Genomic DNA, 27,700 nt, shown 5'->3' with positions numbered 1-27,700 from the left:
TCTGTGAATTGAGAAATGTTGCTATTATAAAAAAAGTCTAAAATTCACAGTTTGATGGAAATAATTAATAAATTAAATTTCATAATTATATAAATAGTCAATAAAATTATCATTTAAAAATTTGAAATTTTTGAACATTTTTTTCTCCTAATCGAAAGTAATTCATTAATTTTTTAGAAAATTAAAAATAAAACGGATTTGTCTATGGAACCACAGAACGGAATCTTGTAAAAAGATTAGGCCATTTCATAAAACAAATGTATAGTAACTCGCAGAAAATATCTTCGGGACAGTTGTATTTATTTCAGCTTTGCATTTTAACTTAAATTGAATCGTGATCCGCATTGTAGGCCCATTCTAGAGGATTCATCTTCGTCTCTAGCGGAAGGGTTAGCAGTCTTGATTCTGCATTCTGCAAGAGAAAAAGATTTGCATTGAGAGAAGACGTAAGGTAAACATCGATTTATTTTCTCCAAAAATGGAATCAGTCGACGTTAATACAGCGTACAGGTTTCTAGATAGAATATGTTGTGCCCCGAGTGTTTATAATTATTTATAGTGCATCCTTGTACGAAATGAAAGTTTGACTAATGCCACATATTCTTTGGATGGCAGCTGGCCGACGTACCTTAGCGTAATAGTAGGTATGTAAAACTCTACGTAAACGATGTACGAGTGTTCTACATTGTTATTTTGATGTTTCCACTAATGATCGAATGTTTTAGAATAATTCTACACCCTCTTGGATTTGAAGGTGGATTGACTTGTTTTTTCCACAATAAAATGTCAAATTATGAACTTGTCAAACCTTAGTTGAGTCACAGTTGCAATCACTTTATCTCAAGTTCTAAGTTGAAACTTATAAACTCTGTTTACTTTGTACACAACTCCAGAACCAGTTCTGGGAACAAAATTCTTTGTTTAAAACAATTTTTATTCATCTTGTATTTCATGTTTTTTTTTTCTATATGCAACAGTTGTATGTTTCTATGTGGCTAAGTTTTTGTTTGGAGAAACTGTTGTGATTCATCATCAAACAAAAGGCATGCCATAAAATCAATTACCTTAATGCACTGCATGTTTCTCTTCAAACCTCATTATCAGTTATCCAAGATAACAACTTGGTGTATTTATAAGAATAAAAACAAGTAATAAGATTACTAACTTTCACCTAAACTAATTAATGTAGATAAATACAGCTAAAATTAAATGAATACAATGTTGTTGGAGATAAAACAATATGAAAGTTGTTTACAAATAACGTAATTATAACAATTAACTTTTTTTTTAACAAATATTTCTATCTTAGATTAAAACATTACTTTTAATGACATACTTATTTAAAAAAACACCTAAAACATAATTCAAACATTGATTCTTAATTGAAATGAAAAGTTCCATCAACAAAAAATAGTGTTAATGGTTTTGTTGTTATAAAAACCCAAGTTTTCTATCTAAAATAATATGCTTGCTAAATAAAGTGTCATCATCAAATCTTATATTGTGTAAGACAAGGATTTCATAAATATCAAGTATTTCACACTGTTGACTTTTAAGGACTTTTGCAAATACTTATTTATGGTAAATATTTTAAATTTTTATATGTTAATGCTATTTAATATCCAGTCTAATTTAATTGAAATTGAATTCAGTACTTGAATTATACAAATTTTCCTTTAAAATATGTACCTTTTAACTTTAAAAGTATTTGCAAGGGAGGGATAAAAAATATTGAGAAAATTTTCTGCTTATCATTAACACTATGAATACTACTAATTTTTGTATCAAGAAAATAGAACCACCTTTACATTATCCATATAGATATAAAAAAGTATAATAAAGTTTAGAAAAAAACATACAGGTTAAAAACAATTCCTTTTTTGAAGTGTGTTAAAAAATTTATAATTTGCGACAAGTTATGCAAACCATGCTATTTTACGGTTTAAGATTACCATAGACATGATTAGGATAATCACTTTTATGCTAATACACAAACTGTTACATGAAAAGAAAACCTTTCCGTAACATGTATCTGCTGCCAGTACTGTCACTTTTACTACATCTTACTAACTTTATTAAATGTACAGATTACTACTCTCTAGTTGCATGCAAGGATCATTCACAAGTTCATAGTAAACTATCCACTGTCCTGCAGTTTCACCTGTGTACACTCACTCTTTCTTGTGAGAAAACAGGGATAAAATATAGCCTATGACACTACTTAATGCTGTTGCTTAATATTGGTAAAAGAATTTTCTGAATTGGTTAAGTAGATCCAGAGATTACCCCTACAACATAAACTTTAGCTTTGTATTACGTTAATACAGATATATACTTCAAAATTATTGGTTAGCCAAAACAAATAAAATCATAATTTTACTTTATTATTATATTCACCCCCCTGTATTTACGGAAAAATCACGGTTAAAAGCGGCCTATGTACATGTATGGCAGACTGTAAACTGAGGGCATAGGTTTGAATCCGTTCTCGGGCATGCACCTCCAACAGTCAAATATAAAATACAAATTCTTTAATTGCTGAATACATCAAAAATATAATACAATGCATTCGATCATCTCTGGCATGCAAATTAAATTAAATAAATTTAAATTAGTCTAAGAACAAATAACATTCACATTAGTTTAAAAATTCATTTACTGAATAAAAGCATTTATCTAACAACCAACAAGAATAGATTTAAATGTAAAATGTCTCATCTGCAAAGGAAAAACACTGAGGAAACCTGTATACCTGAGAATTTTCTTAATTCTCTATGTGTGTGAAGTCTGTGAAGTCTGCCAATCCACATTGGGCCAGCATGGTGACTATTAACCTAACCCCTCTCATTCTAAGAAGAGATTCATGCTCAGAAGTGAGTCAAGTTATTTATTACGATTAGGATAGGTTACCTACATGTCTGTAATATTATAAAGGGATTGTTTGTTTTCTGTATGATACTGTAGCATAACATACAAGAATAAAAAGGCTATAATTCATCCCCATATTCCCACAGAAATGGGAAACCCATTAAAGCCATAGTTTCAATGTTATTCACTATGAGTGGAACCGGTCACGCTTCGCTTTGACTCATTACCTACACCTACCCTACCCTATTTCTACCCCTACCCTACCCATATCCAAACCAATCTCTATCCCCTACCCTAACCCAATTTTTTTTGAAGTTATAATACTGCCTGTAGCACTCTGTGATAGTGTAGCTATCTAACAGTGAAAGAATTTTTCATTTCGGTTCAGTAGTTTCAGAGCCTATTCATTACATACAAACAAACAATCAAATCTTTCCTCTTTATAATATTATATAAGTATATAAGTATAGATAAATAGTTCAACATGTTTAGTAAGTATACAAAAAAGGCAAGTGTTGACCCCTTTGTATCAAGATGCCTTTCTAATATCACATTACATAATTTATTGGAGATGCAACCATTACAAATATCTTATCAAACACATCATATCAAATTGCTAACATCTTGTTATAAGCACATTTTTAAGGCTTTATGTGACATCTGGGCATGTGTCTTGTTAGCATTTGTTTATTTACATATTCTACTATAATGCTTTTTAGTTTTCAGATAGTATGGGTGCGGTGACAGTTCCTTTCACCCTTGAAAAATTGCTGCGACTCACAATAATTACATATTATGAACATCATAAGGCAACTGCCACCCTACCCAAGCTATTTGAAAAACACTTTAATTTCTCATATTTTTATTTTTATTATTTAATTTGATTATTATTAATTATCATACAGAGATTTTTATTAATTTAATGCATCCTTTTGTATTCCATTTTTGTGTTAAATGTTTCTGTTTTACAGGTATTTTTATTAATGTTGTCTATAAACAAAGAGTTGATAAATCTATCAATACAAAGTAAATCTATACTGATATTATAAAGCTGAAGCTGAAGTTTGTTTGTTTGATCAACACGCTAATCTCAGAAACTACTGGTCTGATTTGAAAATTATTTCAGTGTTAGATAGCCCATTTATCGAGGAAGGCTATAGGCTATATTTTATCCCTGTCAGCCCCAGCGTCAGCTATACTACAGCCTTTCTTGATGAGTACTGTTTACCAACAAAGTAATTAGAAATGAAGGTAGAAAATGCATGCCATTTCATTTATTTTATACTATGTATGGTTTGTTTATAAAATGTTATATAAAATATTTTAACCATATCTAATTGTTCTAAGGATACTAATCAAATTTATTTTTATTAATTAAGGAACAAGTTACTTAGTTATAATTATTATTGGGTGTGAAATGTACTAGTGATTTATACCCTCATTTTTAATTAGTTTGTTGGTAAACAGTACTCATCAAGAAAGGCTGTGGTATAGTTAGAATATCAAATAGAGAATTTTGAGATTTATGCTATTCCTTGGGGTTTACCAAAGAATAGAATGAATCTCAAATAACAAAACAAATAACATAGGTGATTTTGTTTGGTAATAGTAATTTTGGAGTAGATGATATTTGTGGTGAAACTGTGGTTCGACACAAACATCTTAGATATGTTTTATTTATATTCAGTAGTTGCAAAGAATATTTTCATATCTTTCCTTCAAAAATCTAACTTTAATACAAGGTCCCCCTATTCATTTACCCAAGGAGGGCCCTTGAAGTTGCAATTTACATAAATAATAAAAGCTAAGGTACATTGCAATTGGAATCCACATGCAAATTTTCAAGGTACAATGTTACAGTTTTGTTGTATTAGTAACCATAGTCAGGTATACATTTATACATTACCTACTACAACATAGTTCCCGTTCCCGTGAGAACATGGGAATAAAAAATAGGCTACGAAACTCACAAATCGCATAGTATTGAAAGAATCATCAAAATCGGTTCATTAGATCCAGAGATCTAAACAACACCATAAATATTATGTAGCCTGTACTTAAATATGACGCAAGTATAATATTAAAGTGGGCGGATAATTGTGCCTCTGAGTATAATAGTATAGAATATAGTTTGTGAAGATTTTCAAATGCAAATTTTGTTTAATGGACATGTAAATGACCTTAGCTGATAAGATTTAATAATGATGAATGTGAGCAGGCATTTCTTTTCATAAGAGGTCTTACGAGCTATTTATAACAGTTTTTGTTATATTTTATTCAATTACCTGAGTATTTGTGGCATTACAATAGACATTTATAATATGTATTAAATGTAGCCTCTGTGTCAAATTTCATCCATTTCTGTTCCTACCAACATTAGTACAGGACTTGACTTGTTTTAATTACTCATATAGCCAGTACAGTACTTGACTTGATTATGACTTTGTTTTAATTACTCATATAGCTTATATATTTTTTGTTACCAAGTTATACCTACTTATATGTATGTAGATTGTTTAATTTTATTTTAGCTGCCCTAGTAGGATCTTACCAAATTTTGCTAGGCAGGGAGAATAACACGAGAAGTGGAGTGTTAGTTAACTGTCAAGGACGTCCTTAACCCTACACCATCAGTCACAAATCCGGGGATCTTGCTCAAGGTTTTTCTTTCTGCCACACAATGGACCCGGCACCCGCACTGTGAATCCATGGAATGACAAGATATTTCTGAACGATGTATATTTTTGAAGCTTCAGAAGTTCCACTTTGACATGTACAACAGCCAATCACATGGCCAAGTGCAGAAACGACCCAGAAGAAAGAAGAAGAAGAAGCTCCACTATGGGTTTTCAAAAAGAAAACAAGTGTATGTGTTTAATCATCCCAAAGAGCAATTCTTCTTTATCCGTTCCCTTTTCTGTATTTGGCCATGATGAGGCTGTTGTGCATAGGTCCTCGGTGCTAGTCCCTGCTGGAGTCACTCCAGCTACACAAGTTCGCTCCATAAACTTAGAAGGTCACCCTTTCAATAATAGCAAGCAACATACAGCAATAATAGCAAGATTTAAAATTGTTTTCAGGTTGACAGGTGAGGCGGTTACTTGTTCGTATTTGCTGGGAGTACGGAACAATTGGCTCTAAGGACTAGGATGTCAGTGTTGAATCAAAGTGGAGAAGAGCAGGTAAACCTCTATAAGTATTTTCATTGCTTAAATATTGGCATTATACTATTAGACCTTAGTTTCTGAGAGGACTCATGTTCAACAGTGAAACGAGTCTCCTCTAAGAATGAGAGGGGTAGGCCAAATCCACACCCCCAGAATCAGAGGCAAAGGTCATATGCACTAGGCTATCACGGCTCAAATGAATATGTATGGTTAATGACCTTTGATAATTTGGAAATTCAATCTGGAAAATCAATGAATATTTTTATGTTCTTTCTTTAGAACACTTTAATTATGTCTGAGATATCGTAATTAATTTATACATAAATACATATTTTTTCTTGAAAATGTATATTAGCTAACTATCTTATTTTTATCTGCCTACCCTCAACTTGCTGTTATACAAAGTAAAGTAATTTTTTAATAAAAATAAATCAAAACAATTAAAGAAAATTATTTTTAATACAGTAATTTTAAAATATTTTTAGTAGGTTAATAAAGTTTAATATAATTTTGCATAACGTCGTTTTATGTTACGTATTGCTAATAATCAAACCTGGGATATTTTATAACAATCTAGTTGCGCCTTAAATGTCGACAGTCCGACTTCCACTCTAACTGTTATTTTACGTGTGTGTGACGAAGACTAGGTCACAAAGTAATAAATTCAACTAACCGTTGTTTGACCTATACATCAATATTAATAAGGAATCCATAAAGATTACTAGTTTTTGATTAGTGGGCGTGTCCTCGTAGATATCGTATAATTAATTGACAATTTTATATACATTCAACTATTTATAAAAAGAAAGAGGTTTGTTTATTTTTAAATATGTCCAATATTCTGCCTTTTTCTAACTAAACTCAACGCTTAATTAGAATTAAAACCGATTTCTGAAATTGGGTAGGTGAACTCCTGAAAGTGTTGGCCCTTTTCCCGTGGGAGTACTGGTATAAAATATAGCCTGTGTTACTCGTTGATAATGTAATAATGTTTCTTTAACCCGCCGTCAGTGTGGTCGGGTATCTCATACCCGGCCATTTGTGAAACACTAAAAACTTCGGAACTGTGCGATTGTGACAGATGTTAGGTCATCAGAGGAGTAAACTTCACGTGAAAATTCAATATATATGGAATGTAAATACTTGGATAAATATACCTATTATTACAGAAAGATTAGAATGTTTTATGTTATGTCAAAGCTAAATTAAGTAAGATAAATTTATTATTTAATTCTCTGTGCACAGTGAATTGAATTCAAATCCCAATTTCTCAATGTTAGTTAATATATTACAATTACAGTAATAAGTATTATTTTAAAGCCATTCCAGTTATCAAAATCGACAAATCTATATTTGGGTATGCCATACCCATCTCATAGTTGGTTTAACTATTATTCACCTCATTCACGGTGGGTTAATAGTTATTTAGATAATAATGATAATGACTTAGACAAAAGCCAAACATGCTCTCCTAAGTAAGGGGGTGTAACACCACCATCTTCCCGAATCCAGGGAAGTTGGTGGTGGTCCCTCCATATATGAGAGGGTATATAGAGTTAAGACCCACAAATCTACTCCAATGTGGATTGGCTGGCTTTGCTAATCATCATCATCATCAGCCGATAGACATCAGTCCACCTGGGGGGTGTCCACCAACACTGTATTACTGTACTAATAACAATACTTCATTTCAGGTGGAATGTCCCCTGTGTATGGAACCCTTGGAAGTGGACGATCTCCATTTCTACCCGTGCACATGTGGCTATCAAGTGAGTTTTTCTTCTTCTTCTTCTTTTCCTGGGCCTTTTTCCGCATTTGGCCACTAAGGTTTGGCCGTTGTACATAGGTCCTATTGGTGCTGGTCACCGCTGCAGTCACTCCAGCCAACCGAGCTCGCTCCAGAAGCTAAGCAGGGCGCCCAAGTCGCCGAATACCTCATGGAGTGTAGCTGGGGATCCAATGTGTGCTGCGCATTGTTCAGATACACCTCTGCATCTAAGCATAACATGTATCTTCTTCTATGGGTTTCTGAATGCTCTGCTCAGGCTGTCGGTTATACCTAGAACCGAAAGATGTTTATTTAGTGAACAGTGTCCTGTCATTAGTTCCGTGTCAGTTTTAAGTTTGCTACGGTTAAGTTCAAGTAGTTTTTTCTTTAAACATGGATTGAGACTTGGTAAAGCCTCTTTACCAGGGATTTATTAATATCGCCTAATCTAAACTTCTGAACATCTGTAATGTAAACTTGTTTCCAGATATGCAGGTTTTGCTGGAATCGTATTCGGGAGGGAGAGAACGGGCTGTGCCCCGCGTGCCGGAAGGCCTACCCGGAGAACCCGGCAGACTTCACCCCTCTCAGTCAAGAGCAAGTTAGTATTTGTTGCATTACTAAATGATAAGGCGATAAGATATGTTCTGAATTTTAGCTTTCTATATTTAGCAGTTTTGGTTTGACGTCAGTAGTCAGTAAACTACATATTATTAACCGACTTAAAAAAAGGAGGAGGTTTTCAATTCAAGTCTGTTTTATTTTGTGTGTATGTTACGCTATTACTCGAAGACGCCTGCATTGATTGGTATAATTCTTGTTTTGTTTGAAAGTGGTCCCATTATCATCATGTCAGGGATGATGGGATCCTGCAGAAATGGAGTAGCAGTGATTAGGCTTGATTAATTTGTGTTTATGAGAACTTTCTACCTAGATGGGTTGTGACTGTTATTAGAAGTATGATGATGAAGACGAAGGACAGTTTATGGAACTCCTGAACAGTTTAGGGTAGCTACCTTGTGATTGGGCTTAATCAATTTGTATTCTTGAGGACTTTACACCTAGTGACTGTCATTAGGAGTCTGATGATGAAGACAAGGAACATTTAGAGATCTCTTCAACGATTTAGCTACCTTGTGATTTTGTTTGATTAATTTGTATTGGTGAGAACTTTCTACCTAGATGGGTTGTGACTGTCATTAGGGATCTGGTGGTGAAGACGTCCTAAAAACATAACTAATAAGTATCACAATTTTACATAGAACAACCCCTACCTTCTCATAGTAGTCAAGATGATGTATCAATTTGAGGTGGAATTCAAGTTTCGTAATCGCGTCATCTCTAGCTATACTCTTTCAAAGTGCAGACACACGATTTCTTCTTTCTTATTATAGTACTAGCGCACGCCCGTGACTTCGTCTGCCTTTGGACCTTAATTTGGTCCTGTGACAAATCCGTTGTTAGCAGACGTCTATTTACTATTAAACTACCTTCCTGCCAAATGAAAACTTTCGCTTTTATATGTATAGTATAATATCTGTCAGTTGACAGTTAGAAAGCCGTGATAGCCCAGTGGATATGACCTCTGCCACCGATTTCGGAGGGTGTGGGTTCGAATCCGATCCGAGGCATGCACCTCCAACTTTTCAGTTGTGTGCATTTTAAGAAATTAAATATCACGTGTCTCAATCTGTGAAGGAAAACATCGTGAGGAAACCTGTTTACCAGAGAATTATCTTAATTCTCTGCGTGTGTGAAGTCTGCCAATCCGCATTGGGCCAGCGTGGTGGACTATTGGCCTTACCCCTCTCATTCTGAGAGGAGACTCGAGCTCAACAGTGAGCCGAATATGGGTTGATGATGATGACAGTTAGAGCTTCAACGAGTATTCAATGATTCGCTGCAGGTGGCTGCAATAAAGACGGAGAAGAAGGCGCGCGAGCAGAAGCGTCGGAACAAGACGCTGGAGTCGCGGCGCGCGCTCGCCAACGTGCGCGTGGTGCAGAACAACCTCGTGTTCGTCGTAGGGCTGCCCGTGCGCCTCGCCGACCCAGAGGTACGACCTGTAGCAATCAATATACACGGAGGAGGCCTGTAGCAATCAATAATGTTGCAATCAACAGTTGCAGTAAGTCTCATCATGACAACGATCTGTAACTAGTTTAAAAAAAATCGAAGAATAGAATAAAGCTTACTAATTTATCATAATATGTATTAGCATAATGAACTAGGGTTCGAGGATTTGGAATGAGACATCAAATAAATCTTGTGAGACTTTAATACATTCCGTAATATGAATTCCAAATACACACTTCCAATTGTAGATTAATCGTTGTTCAGAATCAGGTTCACTACTAGTCATCAATAGATAACTCTTTTGTAACAATAGTATATTATTGAGTCATTTTATTACAAAAAGTGAAGGAGTCGCATGTCGAGCAAGGGAGGGGAGTATTAATGGATTCCTTATACACTACACCCAAGGTCACAAGTCCTGGGACTTGCTCGAGGTGTTTCCTCTACCACAGAATGATGGTGCAATCACGTTATACTAGTAAGCGCTCCATTTGTAATATTAATCTTTATATTTTTTACGTTTTACAGATCCTAAAACGACAAGAGTACTTTGGGAAATATGGCAAAATACACAAAGTAGTTATAAACCAAAGTACTTCATACGCGGGGACACAGGTACGGAAATTGCATGTTTTTACTTTTTAAATTGCATATTATTATGAGTTTCGTGAATATGTATTTAATAGTAGAAGTAAAAAGAAACAAATTTTGTATAAACTATGTTATGTATGTATTAAAATTAGTTGAGGGGCCCAAATGAAGGGTAAAGATGTTGTGACGTGTATACTTGTAACTTTAGCTTCCCTGAGTTAGCCCACTCCCATCTTAGATTGCATCGTCACTTAACATCTTGTGAGACAGCTAACTGGTCATTGAATAAAAAAAAAACGTTAATTAAAAAAAAAACCAAAATTTATTTCTTTCAATCATGCTTACTTTCCAAGCACTTTCGAAACGTCAAGTACAATTAAAGTTACGAGAGTTCTAAATAGTTATTAACCACGCTTCAGCTCTATTCCTATTTAGAGCGTTACATGGTCGTCGTTGGCATCACGCATTGTTCAAAGACGTCTTTATCTTCAACAATGGTCCTATACATTAATTGATTGTTAATACGTTCGTTCCACAGGGTCCGTCGGCTTCGGCGTACGTGACATATGTGACGTCGGCGGACGCCCTGCGCGCGATACAGGGCGTGAACAACGTGACGCTGGACGGGCGCGTGCTCAAGAGCTCGCTGGGCACCACCAAGTACTGCGCCAACTTCATGAAGAACCAGCCCTGCCCCAAGGCCGACTGCATGTACCTGCACGAGCTAGGTAACGTACACACTGCCTAAAATAACCTCGTATAGCATTTTGTGTTAGAGGAAACATTTCGAACAGGTCCCAGGACTTGTGACCATGAGTGTAGGTTTAAAGGTAGTTTGATTTTAAACTTATTTCGTGGTTGTTCATTATGATTATTATTCCTAGTTCCATGGATCGTGGTCACGACGGGACTCGACGCGACAGTTCAGACATGACCACGATCCATGCAACTGGATCGAAATATCGACATTAAAAATATCGTCGTTTTATCGTGGTATGTACCCGTTTAAATAATAATCTTAAAGGTAGTTTTCAGAATGCATTGACACTTACCTCCCTGCCTGAAATGATCTCCATGCCCACACTAAACAATTTACCATCAATGACCACAAAACATTATCACACAAAATCACTAACGCGACGAGCAGCGTGACGGTGTGCACGCTGCTAAACAAAAAACTGAACACAAATCAACCAACACCCACGTAGCTGTTGTCATAGCAACTTACACACACCGACGTAGACCCTCGTGGAGTATCTCGTGGACCCCTGGATCATTTCGGGAATAAATCGGATATATAACTGCTAATTATATCATTAATAGAATCTGTTTTGCAGGTGATCCGAAGGCGTCGTTCACGAAGGAGGAGATGCACGCCGGGCTGCACCAGGTGTACGAGCGGCGCCTGCACCAGCAGCTGCGCGACCGCCCCGACGACAAGCACGTAGCCGATGGTACGTCCCGGGGCTAGGGTAGGCATGTGTTGACCAGGGTTGCAGGTGATGCTTTAGGTGATCGTTTACGAAGGAGGAGATATACCAGATACGACATCCCTTGCGGCGCGAGGCTCGACATCTCGAGACCAGAGAAAGATAAATGACAATGGTAAAACTGCAGAACCTGCGTTGCTTTTGCAGGTTGAGTGGACTGGATGCGGCAGCTACTCGAAATCACAAAGAATATATTTTTTTCGGTTACAAAGGTTATTTGTGCCTACCATCGATCGTAGATCGTTAGATGGGCCTCAAAGCGTCGCAGAATTGTCATTGGTTTTGCACATTGAGTACGTCATTACTCTCAACACGTTTCTCTTTATTCATGTTGTGGTTTGTGTTTTTACACTTCCAAAATTAACACGAAGGCATAATTAAGGTATTAAAGTGAAAAAAAAAACAGTAAATATTTTTTAAGTCCACGTCCACTCACAGCATGCGCTTGTTACGTACTAAGATAAGATGTGCGTGCACGTCTTTGAGTAATGACATAAAATTGTGCGTTCTCTAGTATGGATAGTATCTAACGATCTATATCGATGGTGCCCACAGCTCAGCATTCTTCAGAAGTGTTTTTCAATCTTCGCTTTTTCACGCTTTTACTTTCATTTTGCAGGTAGTTCTAGTACGAATGCAGAAAAGGGCAGTTCTAAAGATGGTAAGTTCTGAAAAATACTTTTTTTTTAAACAAATTACAATTCACCAGTTTGTTTTTTACAGTAATAATATTTTTCAGGTAATCAATCGAACTTCATACCGACAACAGTGGTCACATCGTCTCAAGTAAACATAGTCAGTACATCCAAGTAAGTACTAGTTATGTGTGATATATATTTTTATCTATTTCTGTATTTTATAAACTTACTAGCGGACCCGGTCAAGCTGCGCTTTGACTTATGCGCCATTCTTCCCTACCCCTGCCCCTATCCCTACCCCTACTCTACCTCAACGTTACCATTACCCTTACCCTACCCATACCTTACTGAATTATTTTACAATGTTTTAATTGGGAGGTTCTGAATTCTTACCTTTACGCTGTTAACTGGAAGGTTTTGAATTCTTACGTTTACACTGTTTTAATTGCGATTTTCTGAATTCTTAACTTTACACTGCTTCAACTGGGAGGTTCTGAATTCTTAACTTTACACTGCTTCAACTGGGAGATTCTGAATTCTTAACTTTACACTGCTTCAACTGGGAGGTTCTGAATTTTTACCTTTACTCTGTTTTTACTGGGAGGATCTGAATTCTTACACCGTTCTAATTGGTAGGTTGTGAATTCGTGTTTTTTTTTATATTGTTTTTATTAATAGGTTCTGAATTCTTAAGTATACACCTTTCCAACTGTGAAGTTCTGAATTCTTACCTTTATAAGAGTACTGTTTTAACTGGGAGGTTCTGAATTCTTACCTTTACATTATTTTTACTGGGCGGTTCTGAATTCTTACGTTAATTCTGTTTTAATAGGGATTAATTTCTGAATTCTTACCTTCACATTGTTTTAACTGAGAGGTTCGGAATTCTTACTTTTTTAGTGGATTAACTGGAAGTTTCTAAATTCTTACCTTCACACCGGTTTCAAGGTTCTAGAGGTGTCTTCTAAAACTATCTCAAATTCAATGCTTTATAACCTTGTCCTTCACGTATCTCCTGCAGGTCAAAGAAAGATTCGGGCAACGGTAGCAATAGTAATGGTAATGGAGCCAGTAGTAATGGTGTCAGCAATAGTAATGGAAAGGAGGCGTGGCCAAGCCTCGGCTCGTCACCCCCCTCAGACAGCCCCGCCAGAAAACAGTCCAGCCCTAAACCACAGCAAACGGGTAAGTGTTTATTTAACCGACTTCAAAAAAGGGGGTTCTCACTTAATTCGACGCGTGTGTTTTTCTTTGTTTTTTAATGTTTCATCTTCTTCATCTTCATCATTTGTTAATCAATTTTAAAAATTCTCTTTTTTTTTGAAAGAGGATTAGTCCCATTTAATTTTCATGAAAATCGGTTTAGTAATTTTGTGTTAAAATCAAAATAACTGAAATACGTCTTTGAAGTCAGTTCCATTTTTATATTGAAAATTTGTTTTTTTATTTACTACTAGTACTTTGTCCGTGGGGATTTCGGCTTTTCACAAATCGTAGTTGCGTAGTTAAAAAAAAATTAACAAAAGGGAACAGAAAAAAAACAATTATTAGCAGGTAGTAATGATTGTTGGACCCAGATTTAATAACTAGCGGATGCTAGTTTACGTGGATATTATGCTCAATAATCTCCTCTATCTTCCAGTAAAAAGTCCTATCAAAGTTAAATCGACTTTCAACAATCAATCAAGACTATGACTAATTTTTTAAATGACTAATTTTGCCCTCACAATTAAATGTATAACTTGTGTTTCTCTTGTAAGGAGTGGATATAACAATAGTCCATGATTTGTGGCTATTATTCTCATTCTATAGTTTAAGGATAATTTACTTAGTTATTTTGTTAAATGCAAGAAAACGACAAAAGAAATTAATTATCAAATTACTTAAGTTGCTATCAAGATAGAATTTTTTTTTGGAAAACTGTTTTGAATTAATACAGAAATACGTATAATCATCGAGTATTATAATGTACCTTTCCAGTTAAGTCACAAGAAAACGGCACATCAGAATCGTCCAGTCCAACACAGCTCCAAACACAGAGTCAAACTAAAAACAGTAAAGAAAATCACGTCGATAGCAAACCCAGCAAAAGTAACACTAACAACACAAATGGACAGACAGGAAAGAAAAGCAAATCAGATAGCAAATCCAAACAGAAGAATAGCAATAACAATAACAATAGCAATAGCAACAGTAACACAAGCGAAGTCAGTGAATCACAGACATTTGAAAGTAAAACAGAACCACAGAGTACGATCACACCAACACAGAATTCAGTATTCGAGAACGACACACAGAGCTATTTGACCAATGATCTCGATGAATTAGAATCAGACAGACACAGTTTGTTGGAAAACCATGATCTATTAAACAATAGCGATCACAGTTTATTAGAAGACGACAACACACACAATCTATTGAACGATGCAAATAACGAAATACTGATGATGCAGAGGCATAGAGAGATGTTAGCTGGGCTTGTCGATAACCACCTAATGCCTCAAATGAAGAGTCCAATTGTAAACGGATATGGGTTATTAGACAGAGATTCCATGTACCTAGCAAATGACAGACAGATTAGTCAAATTAACCACAGCCTAATGGATCAGAAGGAAATGTTGTTGAGAGAACGCAGTAGGAATAACATGATACTACGACAGAACGAAATGCTAGCCCGCCAACACAACGTCATGGTGGAACCAAAACACTATAACATGCCCACCTCTAGTATAGGACTCGACTCTGCTAGTGAATTATTAGGTAAGGAGCACAATCACTCGCTAACTAATCTTATGATCTATAGATCGCGTATTTTAATTTTTTTAGTTTTCTTTATTTTTTTTACATTCTATACCCTATTACCTATGTGATTGTTACTAATAAAGCTGATTGAACTACCAGTAGAATTCTGGATACATTTTATTAATCCTTCACGATTTGTTGACGTCCATTTTCTATTTGATATTTCTTTATGACCTTCATTTAGGTATGCCAATTGGGTGTATATATATGCTGTTTTATGACTTTGGTTGTGTTAGAAATGTGTACAGGACAAATGCGCATGTGTGTATACGCTAAAGGAGGGTAGCAAAACAATTCTTTTTTATCTCTTTATTAGGGTTTCTTATGACATCCTGTCCTGTTTATAAACAACCCGACCGACAACCAGTCACAGGCAGATTAAAACATTCTGCTTTGTAAGTTGTGACTTTTCGTAACATAAACACCCTGTACACTTTACTAACACAACCTAAGTCAAACCTTTATTACAAAGTAGAATATCTAGACCAGTTGCAAATTTTGCACATGGAGACAAAAGAGTTAATACTGTTTAAATTCTGTATAACAGAGTTGTATTCTGTAACAGAGTTGAGATTGTCTTGTAGAATAAGTTATAGTACGTTTAGCGAGGCGAGATAAAATACGTAAACAACCGAATTGTTACTTGAGAGTCTAACTCGATGTCCAATGTTTATCAAAATACAAATTAAAAATGAGGGTAGACATTGCTTGTCATTTCACATCTAATAATAATAATTAATGAAAATAAATTTGATTAAAAAGCTTAGAGCAATTAGATATAGTTAATATATTTTGAATAACATTTTATGTATGAGCAACTCATCATTTAAAATAGATTAGGTATTAAATAATATGCGTTTTCTACCTTAATTTCTAATTTGTTTGTTGATTAACATAGCTCGTCTAGTTTGGCTTTAGTATACATGCAAAAGCGAGTATTATCTCTATCAGAAGCAATCGTGTTGACAATTTGTTTACATTATTGATTTCGCCTCGTCAAACGTACTATAGTAATGACCTGTGTGTTTTCAGGTACTAATTATCATCCAAATCACAATATGCTTCCACCGTTCGGTATGAGAGTAGACAATTCAATGGGCACAAGCTCTTTAGGGAACACAATGGCGAACACAATGTCTGCAAACTCAATGTCAAATATTACTTCAAATCCCCTTTCCGCAAACACTATGGCAAATTCAATGGGTTCAAACAGTTTGTCAGCAAATTCTATGGTAAACTCTATGGGCAGTCCAATGGGAAATACTATGGGCAACACTATGGTGAACTCCATGGGCAGTTCTATGGCAAATTCCATGGGCAGCACAATGGCAAATTCAATGGGCAGCACAATGGCAAATTCTATGGGGAGTTCGATCGCAAATTCTATGGGAAATTCTATGGGCAGTTCAATGGGAAATTCCATGGGCAGTTCAATGGGGAATTCCATGGGCAATGCAATGGGATACCTGATGCACAATCAACAAATGGCGATGCAGAATCAGTCACAGATGCTCCTCAATGGCTTCGATACACCACAGTCTGCTGTAAGTTTTTTTTTATATTAAGTAAATAATTATTACAAGTTTTTTTTAATATTTAACTGTGTAACTGAAAATCTTTATTTTCAATGTTTAGTTTTGATCTATAACAAATATGATTCTTTATAAATGTAGAATGTATACTTGTCTTATAACCAGCAAAGTATATAGTTAGATATATAGTCTAGTTATATGATAAATGTTTATTTTTTTCAATCACCAGTCAAACATCAACAATTAACATCCAGTGAGATAACATTCAAGGATGATATTGAATTAAAAAATAACTCACAGAATATTGTTTATGTTATTGCAGAGTGAAGGTCGTTACCAGGCAGAGAATATGGACAAGTTCTTCACAGACTTCCACAAGGCTCAACAGATCAGGTTGCTACTGTCACGCGGGGAGGAGCGCCGCCTGGAGCACGCGCCGCTTGCGCACAGCATGCTCAGCGCGGAGCGACTCGAGATGGAGCACAAACAGAGGTGATCACACGACTCGTGTCTACACCAACAGCCTGCCGCTGTCGCGCGGGGAGGAGCGCCGCCTGGAGCACGCGCCGCTCGCGCACAGCATGCTCAGCGCGGAGCGACTCGAGATGGAGCACAAACAGAGGTGAGCACACGACTCGTGTCTACACCAACAGCCTGCCGCTGTCGCGCGGGGAGGAGCGACGCCTGGAGCACGCGCCGCTCGCGCACAGCATGCTCAGCGCGGAGCGACTCGAGATGGAGCACAAACAGAGGTGAGCACACGGACTCGTGTCTACACCAACAGCCTGCCGCTGTCGCGCGGGGAGGAGCGCCGCCTGGAGCACGCGCCGCTCGCGCACAGCATGCTCAGCGCGGAGCGACTCGAGATGGAGCACAAACAGAGGTGAGCACACGGACTCGTGTCTACACCAACAGCCTGCCGCTGTCGCGCGGGGAGGAGCGCCGCCTGGAGCACGCGCCGCTCGCGCACAGCATGCTCAGCGCGGAGCGACTCGAGATGGAGCACAAACAGAGGTGAGCACACGGACTCGTGTCTACACCAACAGCCTGCCGCTGTCGCGCGGGGAGGAGCGCCGCCTGGAGCACGCGCCGCTCGCGCACAGCATGCTCTAGGAGGCGCTTCTGCGGGGAAAGTGACTTGTAACTTCCTAATACCTATTATATTCTTACTTTTTATTTTAGTTTCTGTTTTGAAAAATAAATAATAATTGAATAAATGTTCTTCCAGAATGAACAATCTGCGGGCGGCGGAGGCGGGCGGGCGCGCGGCCGGGGACGGGGACGATGACCTGGACTTCGACCCCTTCAAGGAAACACAAAAGGCACTCGCAGAGATGATGGAGACGGAAGTCATGCTGAACTCTATCTCGAGCGGGTGTGTGTCTTATCATTATTAATAATATACAGAGTGCTCGGGAGTATTTCCCATAACATTTCTATTATTTAACAACAACTAATTCAAAATGATGTAATATTTAAAAATGCAACATTGTCACTTCGTTACCCAAAGGGGGTTGTTACATGTAAGTCGGTATTATTTGAATTACTTTGTGTGAAAACATATATTTTTTTTATTTTTGTAGTTAATAAAATATTAGTTAACCAGTTCGGTTCCTATAAGTGGTCTCGTTCGTCGTCATCAACTCATATTCGGCTCACTGCTGAGCTCGAGTCTCCTCTCAGAATGAGAGGGGTTAGGCCAATAGTCCACCACGCTGGCCCAATGCGGATTGGCAGACTTCACACACGCAGAGAATTAAGATAATTCTCTGGTATGCAGGTTTCCTCACGATGTTTTCCTTCACCGATTGAGACACGTGATATTCAATTTTTTAAAAGTCTCGTTAATACCTTGAAGTTATGGGAAATACTCTCCAGCACCCTGTATATGTTTAAGTAAATTGAGACAGCGACATAACATCGCTCTAATTCAGAATTGAAAATTAAGAGAGAAAGGAAAATTAAAGACATTCTTTATAATTTTTACATTATAATTTGTATATGCAATTTTGAAAAGGGTACATGTCTGGAAATTTAAAATGTCCAGGAATTAAAATCAAACTTATTATTTTCCAAAACAGTGTATAATTTCTAAAAGTATTGTATTACATTTTGGTGTTAATTTAACCTTCGAAAAATACAAAATTTTTTTATTTTAAAATTAATCTAAATATATGATATTTTATATTTGTGAGATGTATTTATTCAATCCGGCGTGTTTGCCGTGTAAAATTCAATTGAGTCGTGATAGATAGATAGATAGAATGTGACCTCTGCCTCCGATTCCGGAGGGTGTGGGTTCGAATCAGGTCTTTTCAGATGTGTACATTTTCAGAAATTAAATATCCCGTGTCTCAAAAGGTGAAGAAAAACATCGTGATCAAACCTGCATACCAGAGAATTTTCTTAGTGAATAATGTTACTAGGTACGCAAAATCATTTGAAAATCGTTACATTAGAGCTTTTATACTATATACAGATACACTAGTTTTTGTTTTATTTAAAAATACCAAACAGTTATGATTTTGCATTCAAAGTTCGATCACGCAGATCGTCTGCGTCTGCGTGATCGAATCAGAAATGAGGAGATCCGCAGAAGAACCAAAGTCACCGACATAGCTCAACGAGTTGCGAAGCTGAAGTGGCAATGGGCGGGGCACATAGTGCGAAGAGCCGATGGACGTTGGGGTCCCAAAGTGCTGGAATGGCGACCCCGCACTAGTAAGCGCAGTGTTGGCCGACCCCCCACCAGGTGGACTGACAACATCAAGCGAGTCGCAGGGATTCGCTGGATGCAGGTGGCTCAGTATCGTGATGTTTGGAAGTCCCTACAAAAGGCCTATGTCCTGCAGTGGACGTCCATCGGCTGATATGATGATGATGATGATGATTCAAAGTTCACATAAATATCGACTCCCGCTAACGGTCGCGATATTGTACGTGACGTCATCACACAACATTTGCTCACCTGTTAAAGGCTTAATTTCGTACTTCTGCCTAACCTACTGACGAACTAATGGTTAAAATAATTCTTTCACGAGTATTTTTTGTTTTTAATGGATAATACAGAAGGCTAACATTTAAAAATAGTTAACATTATTCATTCTCTGCGTGTGTGAAGACTGCCAATCCGCATTGGGCCAGCGTGGTGGACTATTGGTTTAACCCTTCTCACTCTGAAACTAGACTCGAGCTCAGCAGTGAGCCGAATATTTGTTGATAATGATGATGAATATTCTAATATTCGCAGCGACAACATGGAGCGCGTGCGCAGAGCTCGCCTGCCGCCGCCCGGCTTCGCTCACATGAACACGTTTGGGCTCGGCGCGCCCGCTCACCAGGGTCACCAGCAAGGTACCAACAGGCCTTACCTGTAGGCCTATTATGTGTCTTAGTGTACGATTTAAATCGTCACTACATCGTTTTTCGTCGTATTTTCGTTTTTGCAACCATCTAACATTTTACGTAAAGTGGCATTAGTATAGTAGTGGCAGTAAGAAATAAATCATCATTTTACATAAAGTGGCTCGTATAGAAGTGACAGTATGAAATAAATCGTCAATTTACGTAGTGGCTAGTATACTAGTATAAAATTTAGTTTGTAATTATAACTGACAGTGACGTCACCCGGGTATCAGCTGAAAATCAGCGCTGGGCATTGCTTTTCTGCGATGAACGGCTAATGCTGAGCTGTTAAACCCTTTCTGTTTGGTGTCACAGACAGTCATATAATATCTAACATAGGATGTACTGTTTGCGACACTAAAAAGTGAATAAACTTATTTTCTTTCTTTCTTTCTTTCTTTCTTTCTAGTATCATTATTATAATGTGAAGCCGTTATTTTGTTAACATGATCATGTTAGATGATCATAAAATCAAAAAAATCTTTGCCACTTGATGTAATATGGCGTAATAAAGATCATTTAAAAGTGAGATAGAGAAATAACTATGTTAGATGATCACAAAAATGAAAATGATGTAGTTAGATGACATTGCAGTCAAAAAAATAACACGTTAGGTCGGGACGGGTTAGGGTCTATACTAACCCAGCCATGGAACGTTTAACGTGACAATATGTCATGCTTTTTCGTGCGTGCAGCCTTCGTTCATCGATTTATAAGACGTTATCACGTCAAACAAATAACACGCTAGGTCGGGACGGGGTCGGGTCTGTACTAACCCAGCCATGGAACGTTTTACGTGACAATATGTCATGGTTTGTCGTGCGTGCAACCGGCGTTCATCGATTTACAAGTCGTTATAACGTCAAAAAATAACACGCTAGGTCGGGACGGGGTCGGGTCTGTACTAACCCAGCCATGGCACGTTTTACGTGACAATATGTCATGGTTTGACGTGCGTGCAGCCATCGTTCATCGATTTATAAGACATAATCACGTCAAAAAAAAATAACACGTTAGGTCGGGACGGGGTCGGGTCTGTACTAACCCAGCCATGGCACGTTTTACGTGACAATATGTCATGCTTTGACGTGCGTGCAGCCATCGTTCATCGATTTATAAGACATAATCACGTCAAAAAAAAATAACACGTTAGGTCGGGACAGGGTCGTACTAACCCAGCCATGGACGTGACAATAACTTATGATTTTTCGTGCGTGCAGCCGGCGTTCATCGATTTAAAAGACGTTATCACGTCAAAAAAATAACACGCTAGGTCGGGTCTGTACTAACCCAGCAATGGACGTGACAATAACATATGCTTTTTCGTGTGTGCAACCGGCGTTCATCTATTTACAACACGTTATCACGTCAAACAAATAACACGCTAGGGCGGGACGGGGTCAGGTCTGTACTAACCCAGCCATGGAACGTTTTACGTGACAATAGGTCATGCTTTGTCGTGCGTGCAGCCGTCGTTCATCGATTTACAAGTCGTTATCACGTCAAAAAATAACACGCTAGGTCGGGACGGGGTCGGGTCTGTACTAACCCAGCCGTGGCACGTTTCAGGCTACACCAACAACAACGCAATGTTCTCAGATTGGACGCAGATGGACCCGGCGATCATGTCCACGTCAGTCAACTTCGGCAAGAGCCAGCCGCTGCGCCAGGACCAGCAGGAGCTGTTCGCGCGGTTCAACCACATGCAGGTCAGTTTTTTTATTTTTTATATATATTTATTTGTCATCAACAGAGTAACAGTAGGTACATGTACATAATTATTAGATTACATAAACTTAAAACTAAGGTTACAAATATTACAGAATATACAATACAAAGCTACAATACAATTTCGGGTATACTGCCATTAAAAAAAATGTTAGATACAATTTTGTGAGTGCGTGTGAGTGTTTTTGTGTGTGTATGTGTGTAATATCTCAACAACTGACGCGTATCACACAAGGGCCTGGAGGAAACAGTTCAGGGGACAGTGTCGGATTTATCAGTAGGCTGATAAATCCGACAAGGCTGGAGCGGCAAATTTGGCCCAAAGCATTTTGTCTTAAGAAATTAATGAAAAACATCTCAAAATATACATAGAAAAACTGAGTATTGAAAATTTTGTACTGTAGGTACAAAATTATTACGCATTGTACATATACTAAAATTTCTATGACATTTTATCATCTGTACTTAATTTTAGTTAATTCGACCTTTCGCTTTTTATAGATTTATCCACACTAATATGTGAAAGTATGTGTGTCAGTCCGTCTTTCACGGCCAAACGGAGCGACGAATTGACGTGATTTTTTTAATTAGAGATAGTTGAGGGGATGGAGCTTGACATGGGCTTCCCTAACCCCCTTTCCCCCCACTTCCCTAAAATGAGGGATGGAAGTTTGTTTGGGAGGGAGCATTCCGCAATTTTCAAGGTAGAAAGCTAAAAATTCCTATGCAGACTATTTGTGTCAAAAAAAACCGTGCATATTTTTTTTTGAACCCCTAAAAGATTCAAGGAAGCTAAAAGTCGGTACACAGACTCTTTGTTACCAACGAAAAGTACCTGCTTTATTTTTTTTTAATTTTCCCCCAACCCTATCGGGTAGGGTAGGGTGAATAAGTCAAAGCGAAGCTTGACTTTTTCACCGCTAGTTATCTATAAAAGAAATAATATATAATTTCAGGTACAGCCCAACGGGGTCAAGATGCCCCCGCAGTGGCCCCAGCAGAAGATGTCGTGGCCCCACCAACACAGCGCGGCGTACAACACGATCCCCCTGCCCCCGGGCTTCGCCCCCGCCAAAAACCCGGCCGAGTGCATCGACGCCAAGTAAACAGAACCACGTGCAATCTCCACAACACAGACATATTCAGCGGATATAACTATATTTTCTATTATTGTCGTCTTTCCGTTGGTGATGTGATTGAAATAAAAAAAAATCTTTGTATTAAGAAGAGCATATTTTAACGAGAGAAATATGGATAACAAAGGATTTGTAAAACGAATTAACCTCTGTTTTATTTTTCAAAAAAAAAAAAAAAGAAATGATTATTATTATTATTATATATTTTCTCTTTGATTATTTTTTTTTATTGTTCTCACTCTCGGCTCGGTATCATGTTTCTTATATTATCTTTCTATTAGTTGTTCTGGTTTTTTTTCTCTCGACTGAAGATATATGTATATTCGTTATATATTTATATACTTGATTGATAGAATCATAAAAATGTTACAACAAATTTTATTTTTTTCTATATTAAATTGAGATGCCAATTAAATGGTTCGGTTTTGTACCTTATTGAGCCACTATCCATTGATGTGATCATTAAATTGAAGTATTATTACTGATTCTTTTAATACACCTACATAAGTTCTACTCACCTAATTACCTATTTTTTTTTAATTTAAAAAGAGATGACAAATCATGTTCATTCATTAAAAAAAAACACTACTCTTTTGTACTTACCAAAAACAGAAAAAATGTCAAAGATTTCATTTGCAAATTAAATATCAAAATACAACTTTATCATTTATAGCAACGTCTGTAGCGTGCCTTAAAACTCGTCTGTAATGAGCCTTATTATAACGCACAACGCTTAGAAAGCAAGTTTGTTTGTTTTCAAGTTTCTTTCTCAAATCAAATCAATCATAAAACGACTTGCATACATATTATTTTGTTATTGTTTCATGATTTAAAAAGTTACGTCAAAGACAATTTATTGTGTGTATCTTTTTCGCAAAATACTCGTACGAAAATGACTGCAATCACTTGGTAAGCGATTAAGCCTACAGTGAAACATAGTTACCTATAGTCTGGCAAGTTGATAACACTTCCATGATATGCGGGCGACGGGGAGGATTTTCTGCGTGGGTGTGAAGTCGTGCGCGAATCGTGTATCGCCACAAAACTGGCTCTTTAATCGATTACAAGTATGAAACATTGATTCTACAGAGACAGTTTTTATAATTGCAGTAGATCATTGATCATATACTTTGTCAGAAAAGTAACGTATAGCGAGGCAGGTCCTTATGTAATTAGTCTGAGAGCGGTGCAAATCTTTGCAATGCCTGAATTAAGATTGAAGGAAGAAGAGGGACGAGATCAAACAGTTTCTCTATCTCCAAAATGCGTACAAGGATTGTACAGGGAGAACTGTTTGTTGTATTCTGAAGTGACAGCTTATGGTGGTGGTAAGTGGATGGGAATATTTTATAGAAAGTACATATATGGAGTAGTTTCACTATATAGGAGCAAGTTGGTAAAGCGTCGAAGATTTTTGTATGACTATTTGTTATTCCGCATGTTAAAGAACTTTATACATTGATCAACGGACGCTGCGACTTCGCAGGTTCGATGGTTTTAGCTTCCCAACAGTGAAAGAATTATTAATTGATTATGAAACACGGCTAAAACTCACGTGATATTACGTCGGAGTATGCCCGACTAGTTTCGAACCCATACGGGGCCCTTAGTCATGAGCTGGTTCTTGCATCGCGGCACGATCCAAACACGCAGTTTGGATCGTGCCGCGATGACTAAGGGCCCCGTATGGGTTCGAAACTAGTCGGGCATACTCCGACGTAATATCACGTGAGTTTTAACCGTGTTTCATAATCAATTAATATGAATAACACTCACGATAGTTAAAATTCTAAAATAGTGAAAGAATTTTTCAAATCGGTTCAGTAGTTTCGGAGCCTACTCAATACAAACACTATCAAATCTTTTCTCTTACTACTTTCAGTTTATTAAGTCTAAGAAGCCAAGCATCCAGGCGTACCTATTTGTAGGGAGACAGGAGTATTGGCCAATGTTTCATCTCATTAAAGAGCTTTAGGTTTTATATAATAACCAGTAAAAAATTTAATATAAATGAAAAAATATCCACGTAAAATTTTTGCCGCCAAAACACAACACATTAGCAAGTAACGTCATTCATAGAGATAACAGCGTGATTGGCGTTTGCAGTGATGTGATATATCACGTCACCGCAAGCGTCAATCACAAACCGATGCCTTGTAGCGAATGACGTCACAGTTTATGATTGGCGTTTGCGGTGACGTAATAAAAATACAATTTTGTTTTATAAAAATATTACAATTACGAGATTATTTTCACAAATAAAATTGTGATGAGTTTCTAGGCATCTAAACTGCCTATATGCAAAAAATCTTCTTCGTTTTGTAGCCTATTGTAGTACGTCGTATTTTAACAATTTAATCTTCTAAACACTCTTCCCATCGATGAAACCTCGAGGGTCTGGTCCATCCCAGGTCACGGTAGCTCCGTTATGCCATACATATAGTCCTCCGCGAGGTTGCAGCGCACACCGCAGAGCCACTTCAGCCGCCTGGTCAGGGGTCACGGAGCCAACCCCTTTGGTCATGTCCGTCATCACGTAGCCGGGATGAAAGCAGTTTACGACAATACCTGGAAAACAATTTTAAATCTCACAGCTAAAATAATATTATACTCATTCACATAATATAAATTTTAAGTCCTCGATTCGACTGTTAAAAATGGCGGCAATATTTTTATTTACAGCCAAAGAAACTTCTTCTCAGCAGAGGCTGTCTTTCGAACCGGTAGTAGTCAACTGATGCCGCCCCTAAAATCTGCCACCCTAGGTGCCAGTGGTTTATTTACCAGTAGCCTGTAGGCTGTGGGCCGGCAAAGTTGATCTAAAAAACTGCGCGGGTATAAAGCCGTGCGCCCGGGGCATCGCAACCTCCCTCCCGTCCTGCGCGAACCATCGGGAGTGTTACGAACGAATTTTCCAAGCTATAGGCTCCATCCAGCATAGCCTGCTGGTAAATCCGGCACTCCAACTGGGGACGTGATTCCGGTGATTCTTACACCAAGTACAGTTCAATACCAATACCCTACCGGGCCTAGGACATCTTACTTATCTAGAAAAGGCTTAGCTTAGCATATTAAAGAAGTACATACCTTTGTCAGCCAATCGGCGATGTAACATGAAGGTGTAAGCATTCACTCCAACTTTTGATACTACATACGGAGAATCGCCCCAACCGTCAGCGCCATCTCTGTTTAATTTCACCGACTCTAAATAACTTTTCATCAAAATCTTCAATCCCTCCAAATTTAAATTTGGATCGCCGATTCTTTTCCTTAAATCCTCCGAAGGTATTCTTGATAAATGTCCTGAAGAACTCGTTATGTTAAGTATGGTCCCATTTGTATTCACCAACGGTAGAATTGCTTCGGTAAAATCGACCAAAGCGAAAAAATTCACCAACATGGTTTGTTCAGCTTGATAATATTTCGGTTCTTTCGAGTCTTTTAAAAATAATACACCAGCATTGTTTACTAACAAGTCAATCTTTTTATTTTGTGAACGAATGAATGAACAGAAAGTTGTAACACTTTCTTCGTCCGTGACATCGAGTTGGTGATATATAGGATTGTAACCTAGTTTCTCTAAATCTTTACATGCTTGTTTGCCGCGTATTTCGTCTCGCGATGTCAAATAAACGGCACCAATGAATTTTTCACATAGACCTTTAACTATAGCGTAACCGAAGCCTTTATTAGCTCCAGTAACAACTGCTATTTTCTCAGGCATCTTTATAAGTATTTTTAATCAAGTTGCTATTTGGGAACTGCGATTGACGCAGAAACTAAAAAAAAGGCACAGGTTACAGGTCACTATTATCTGCTTATCAATGACCTAGTTTATAAGTTACCTACATTAAGTAGATACCCATCTACGTACTTATTGAATGTAATAACAATGTAGACGACAAAAACGTATTATATAGAAACAAGTAAGCACATAGTAAATCTTTCTTCTATCTCTATTTCTCATGAAACATGAAATGTGTAAACCACAAACGGCTAAAAAGATTGTAAACATTTCTTTTATCTATCTCCTGAATTATCTGTATTTATGGATGTCACAGAATATGTAACATTAAAGAATATTTCTCAACAGACCGGAAACGGAAATGGTTGTAGTAAAATTAGGGCTGTGATCGAATCGCACTATGGTCCGACATACTAGGGTACATTTAGATATTGGCCGTGTACAGACAAATATGCACCAATACGAGTATGTGAATAACTTATTCTGGTATGTTCGGTACCTACCTTAATTATTATTCGTGCGTTCTCGGCTTGGTGTCGTTCTTTTGACGCGTCTTATGTGAAAGGACCACAGTTATTATTCAGTGTTGCCAACTTTAATTTAACAAATCCATTATTGTGGTATTTTAATATAATGATAAAATCTTCGAAAGAATAGACTTGGCATTTCCATTGAGTTGACAGTACTGACGAGACGAGTGAGACGAGCATAGAGGAGTATAATATAGGAAGAAGAGTATCCACGAGCATCTAAA

At 37.4% G+C, this 27,700-nt stretch overlaps 2 protein-coding genes and 1 long non-coding RNA gene across 5 annotated transcripts; 1 reads left to right on the top strand and 2 right to left on the bottom strand.

The window, feature by feature from the left end:
- Positions 1-262: 262 nt before the first annotated feature.
- Positions 263-800, bottom strand: LOC112044049 (uncharacterized). Its single transcript, XR_002886718.2, has 2 exons — positions 629-800; positions 263-412 (listed from the first exon to the last, which is right to left on the bottom strand). It is a non-coding gene; the product is annotated as an uncharacterized LOC112044049 (long non-coding RNA).
- Positions 311-23,682, top strand: LOC112044045 (putative uncharacterized protein DDB_G0286901). Of its 3 annotated transcripts, none has more exons than XM_052889409.1 (18): positions 311-451; positions 5,949-6,050; positions 7,730-7,804; positions 8,291-8,404; positions 9,710-9,859; positions 10,408-10,494; positions 11,009-11,198; positions 11,808-11,924; positions 12,580-12,621; positions 12,700-12,769; positions 13,620-13,783; positions 14,579-15,358; positions 16,433-16,944; positions 17,255-17,424; positions 18,161-18,307; positions 20,183-20,286; positions 21,937-22,046; positions 23,022-23,682. In XM_052889409.1, the coding sequence occupies exons 2-18, from the start codon at positions 6,018-6,020 to the stop codon at positions 23,169-23,171; spliced, it is 3,015 nt and encodes a 1,004-aa protein (XP_052745369.1). In that variant the 5' UTR covers positions 311-451; positions 5,949-6,017; the 3' UTR covers positions 23,172-23,682. The 3 variants fall into 3 exon arrangements, with proteins under 3 accessions (XP_052745369.1, XP_052745367.1, XP_052745368.1); XM_052889407.1 differs by having other exon boundaries at positions 21,907-22,046; XM_052889408.1 differs by lacking the exon at positions 311-451 and adding an exon at positions 599-644 and having other exon boundaries at positions 21,907-22,046.
- Positions 23,683-24,956: 1,274 nt separating this feature from the next.
- LOC112044047 (carbonyl reductase [NADPH] 3) lies at positions 24,957-27,209 on the bottom strand. The gene is made up of 2 exons (XM_024079776.2): positions 26,289-27,209; positions 24,957-25,769 (listed from the first exon to the last, which is right to left on the bottom strand). The coding sequence occupies exons 1-2, from the start codon at positions 26,923-26,925 to the stop codon at positions 25,564-25,566; spliced, it is 843 nt and encodes a 280-aa protein (XP_023935544.2). The 5' UTR covers positions 26,926-27,209; the 3' UTR covers positions 24,957-25,563.
- Positions 27,210-27,700: the final 491 nt, after the last annotated feature.

This window comes from Bicyclus anynana, chromosome 25 (genome assembly GCF_947172395.1).
Source record: "Bicyclus anynana chromosome 25, ilBicAnyn1.1, whole genome shotgun sequence".
NCBI classification, from domain to species: Eukaryota; Metazoa; Arthropoda; class Insecta; order Lepidoptera; family Nymphalidae; genus Bicyclus; species Bicyclus anynana.
This window is presented reverse-complemented; position numbering and strand designations above follow the sequence as displayed.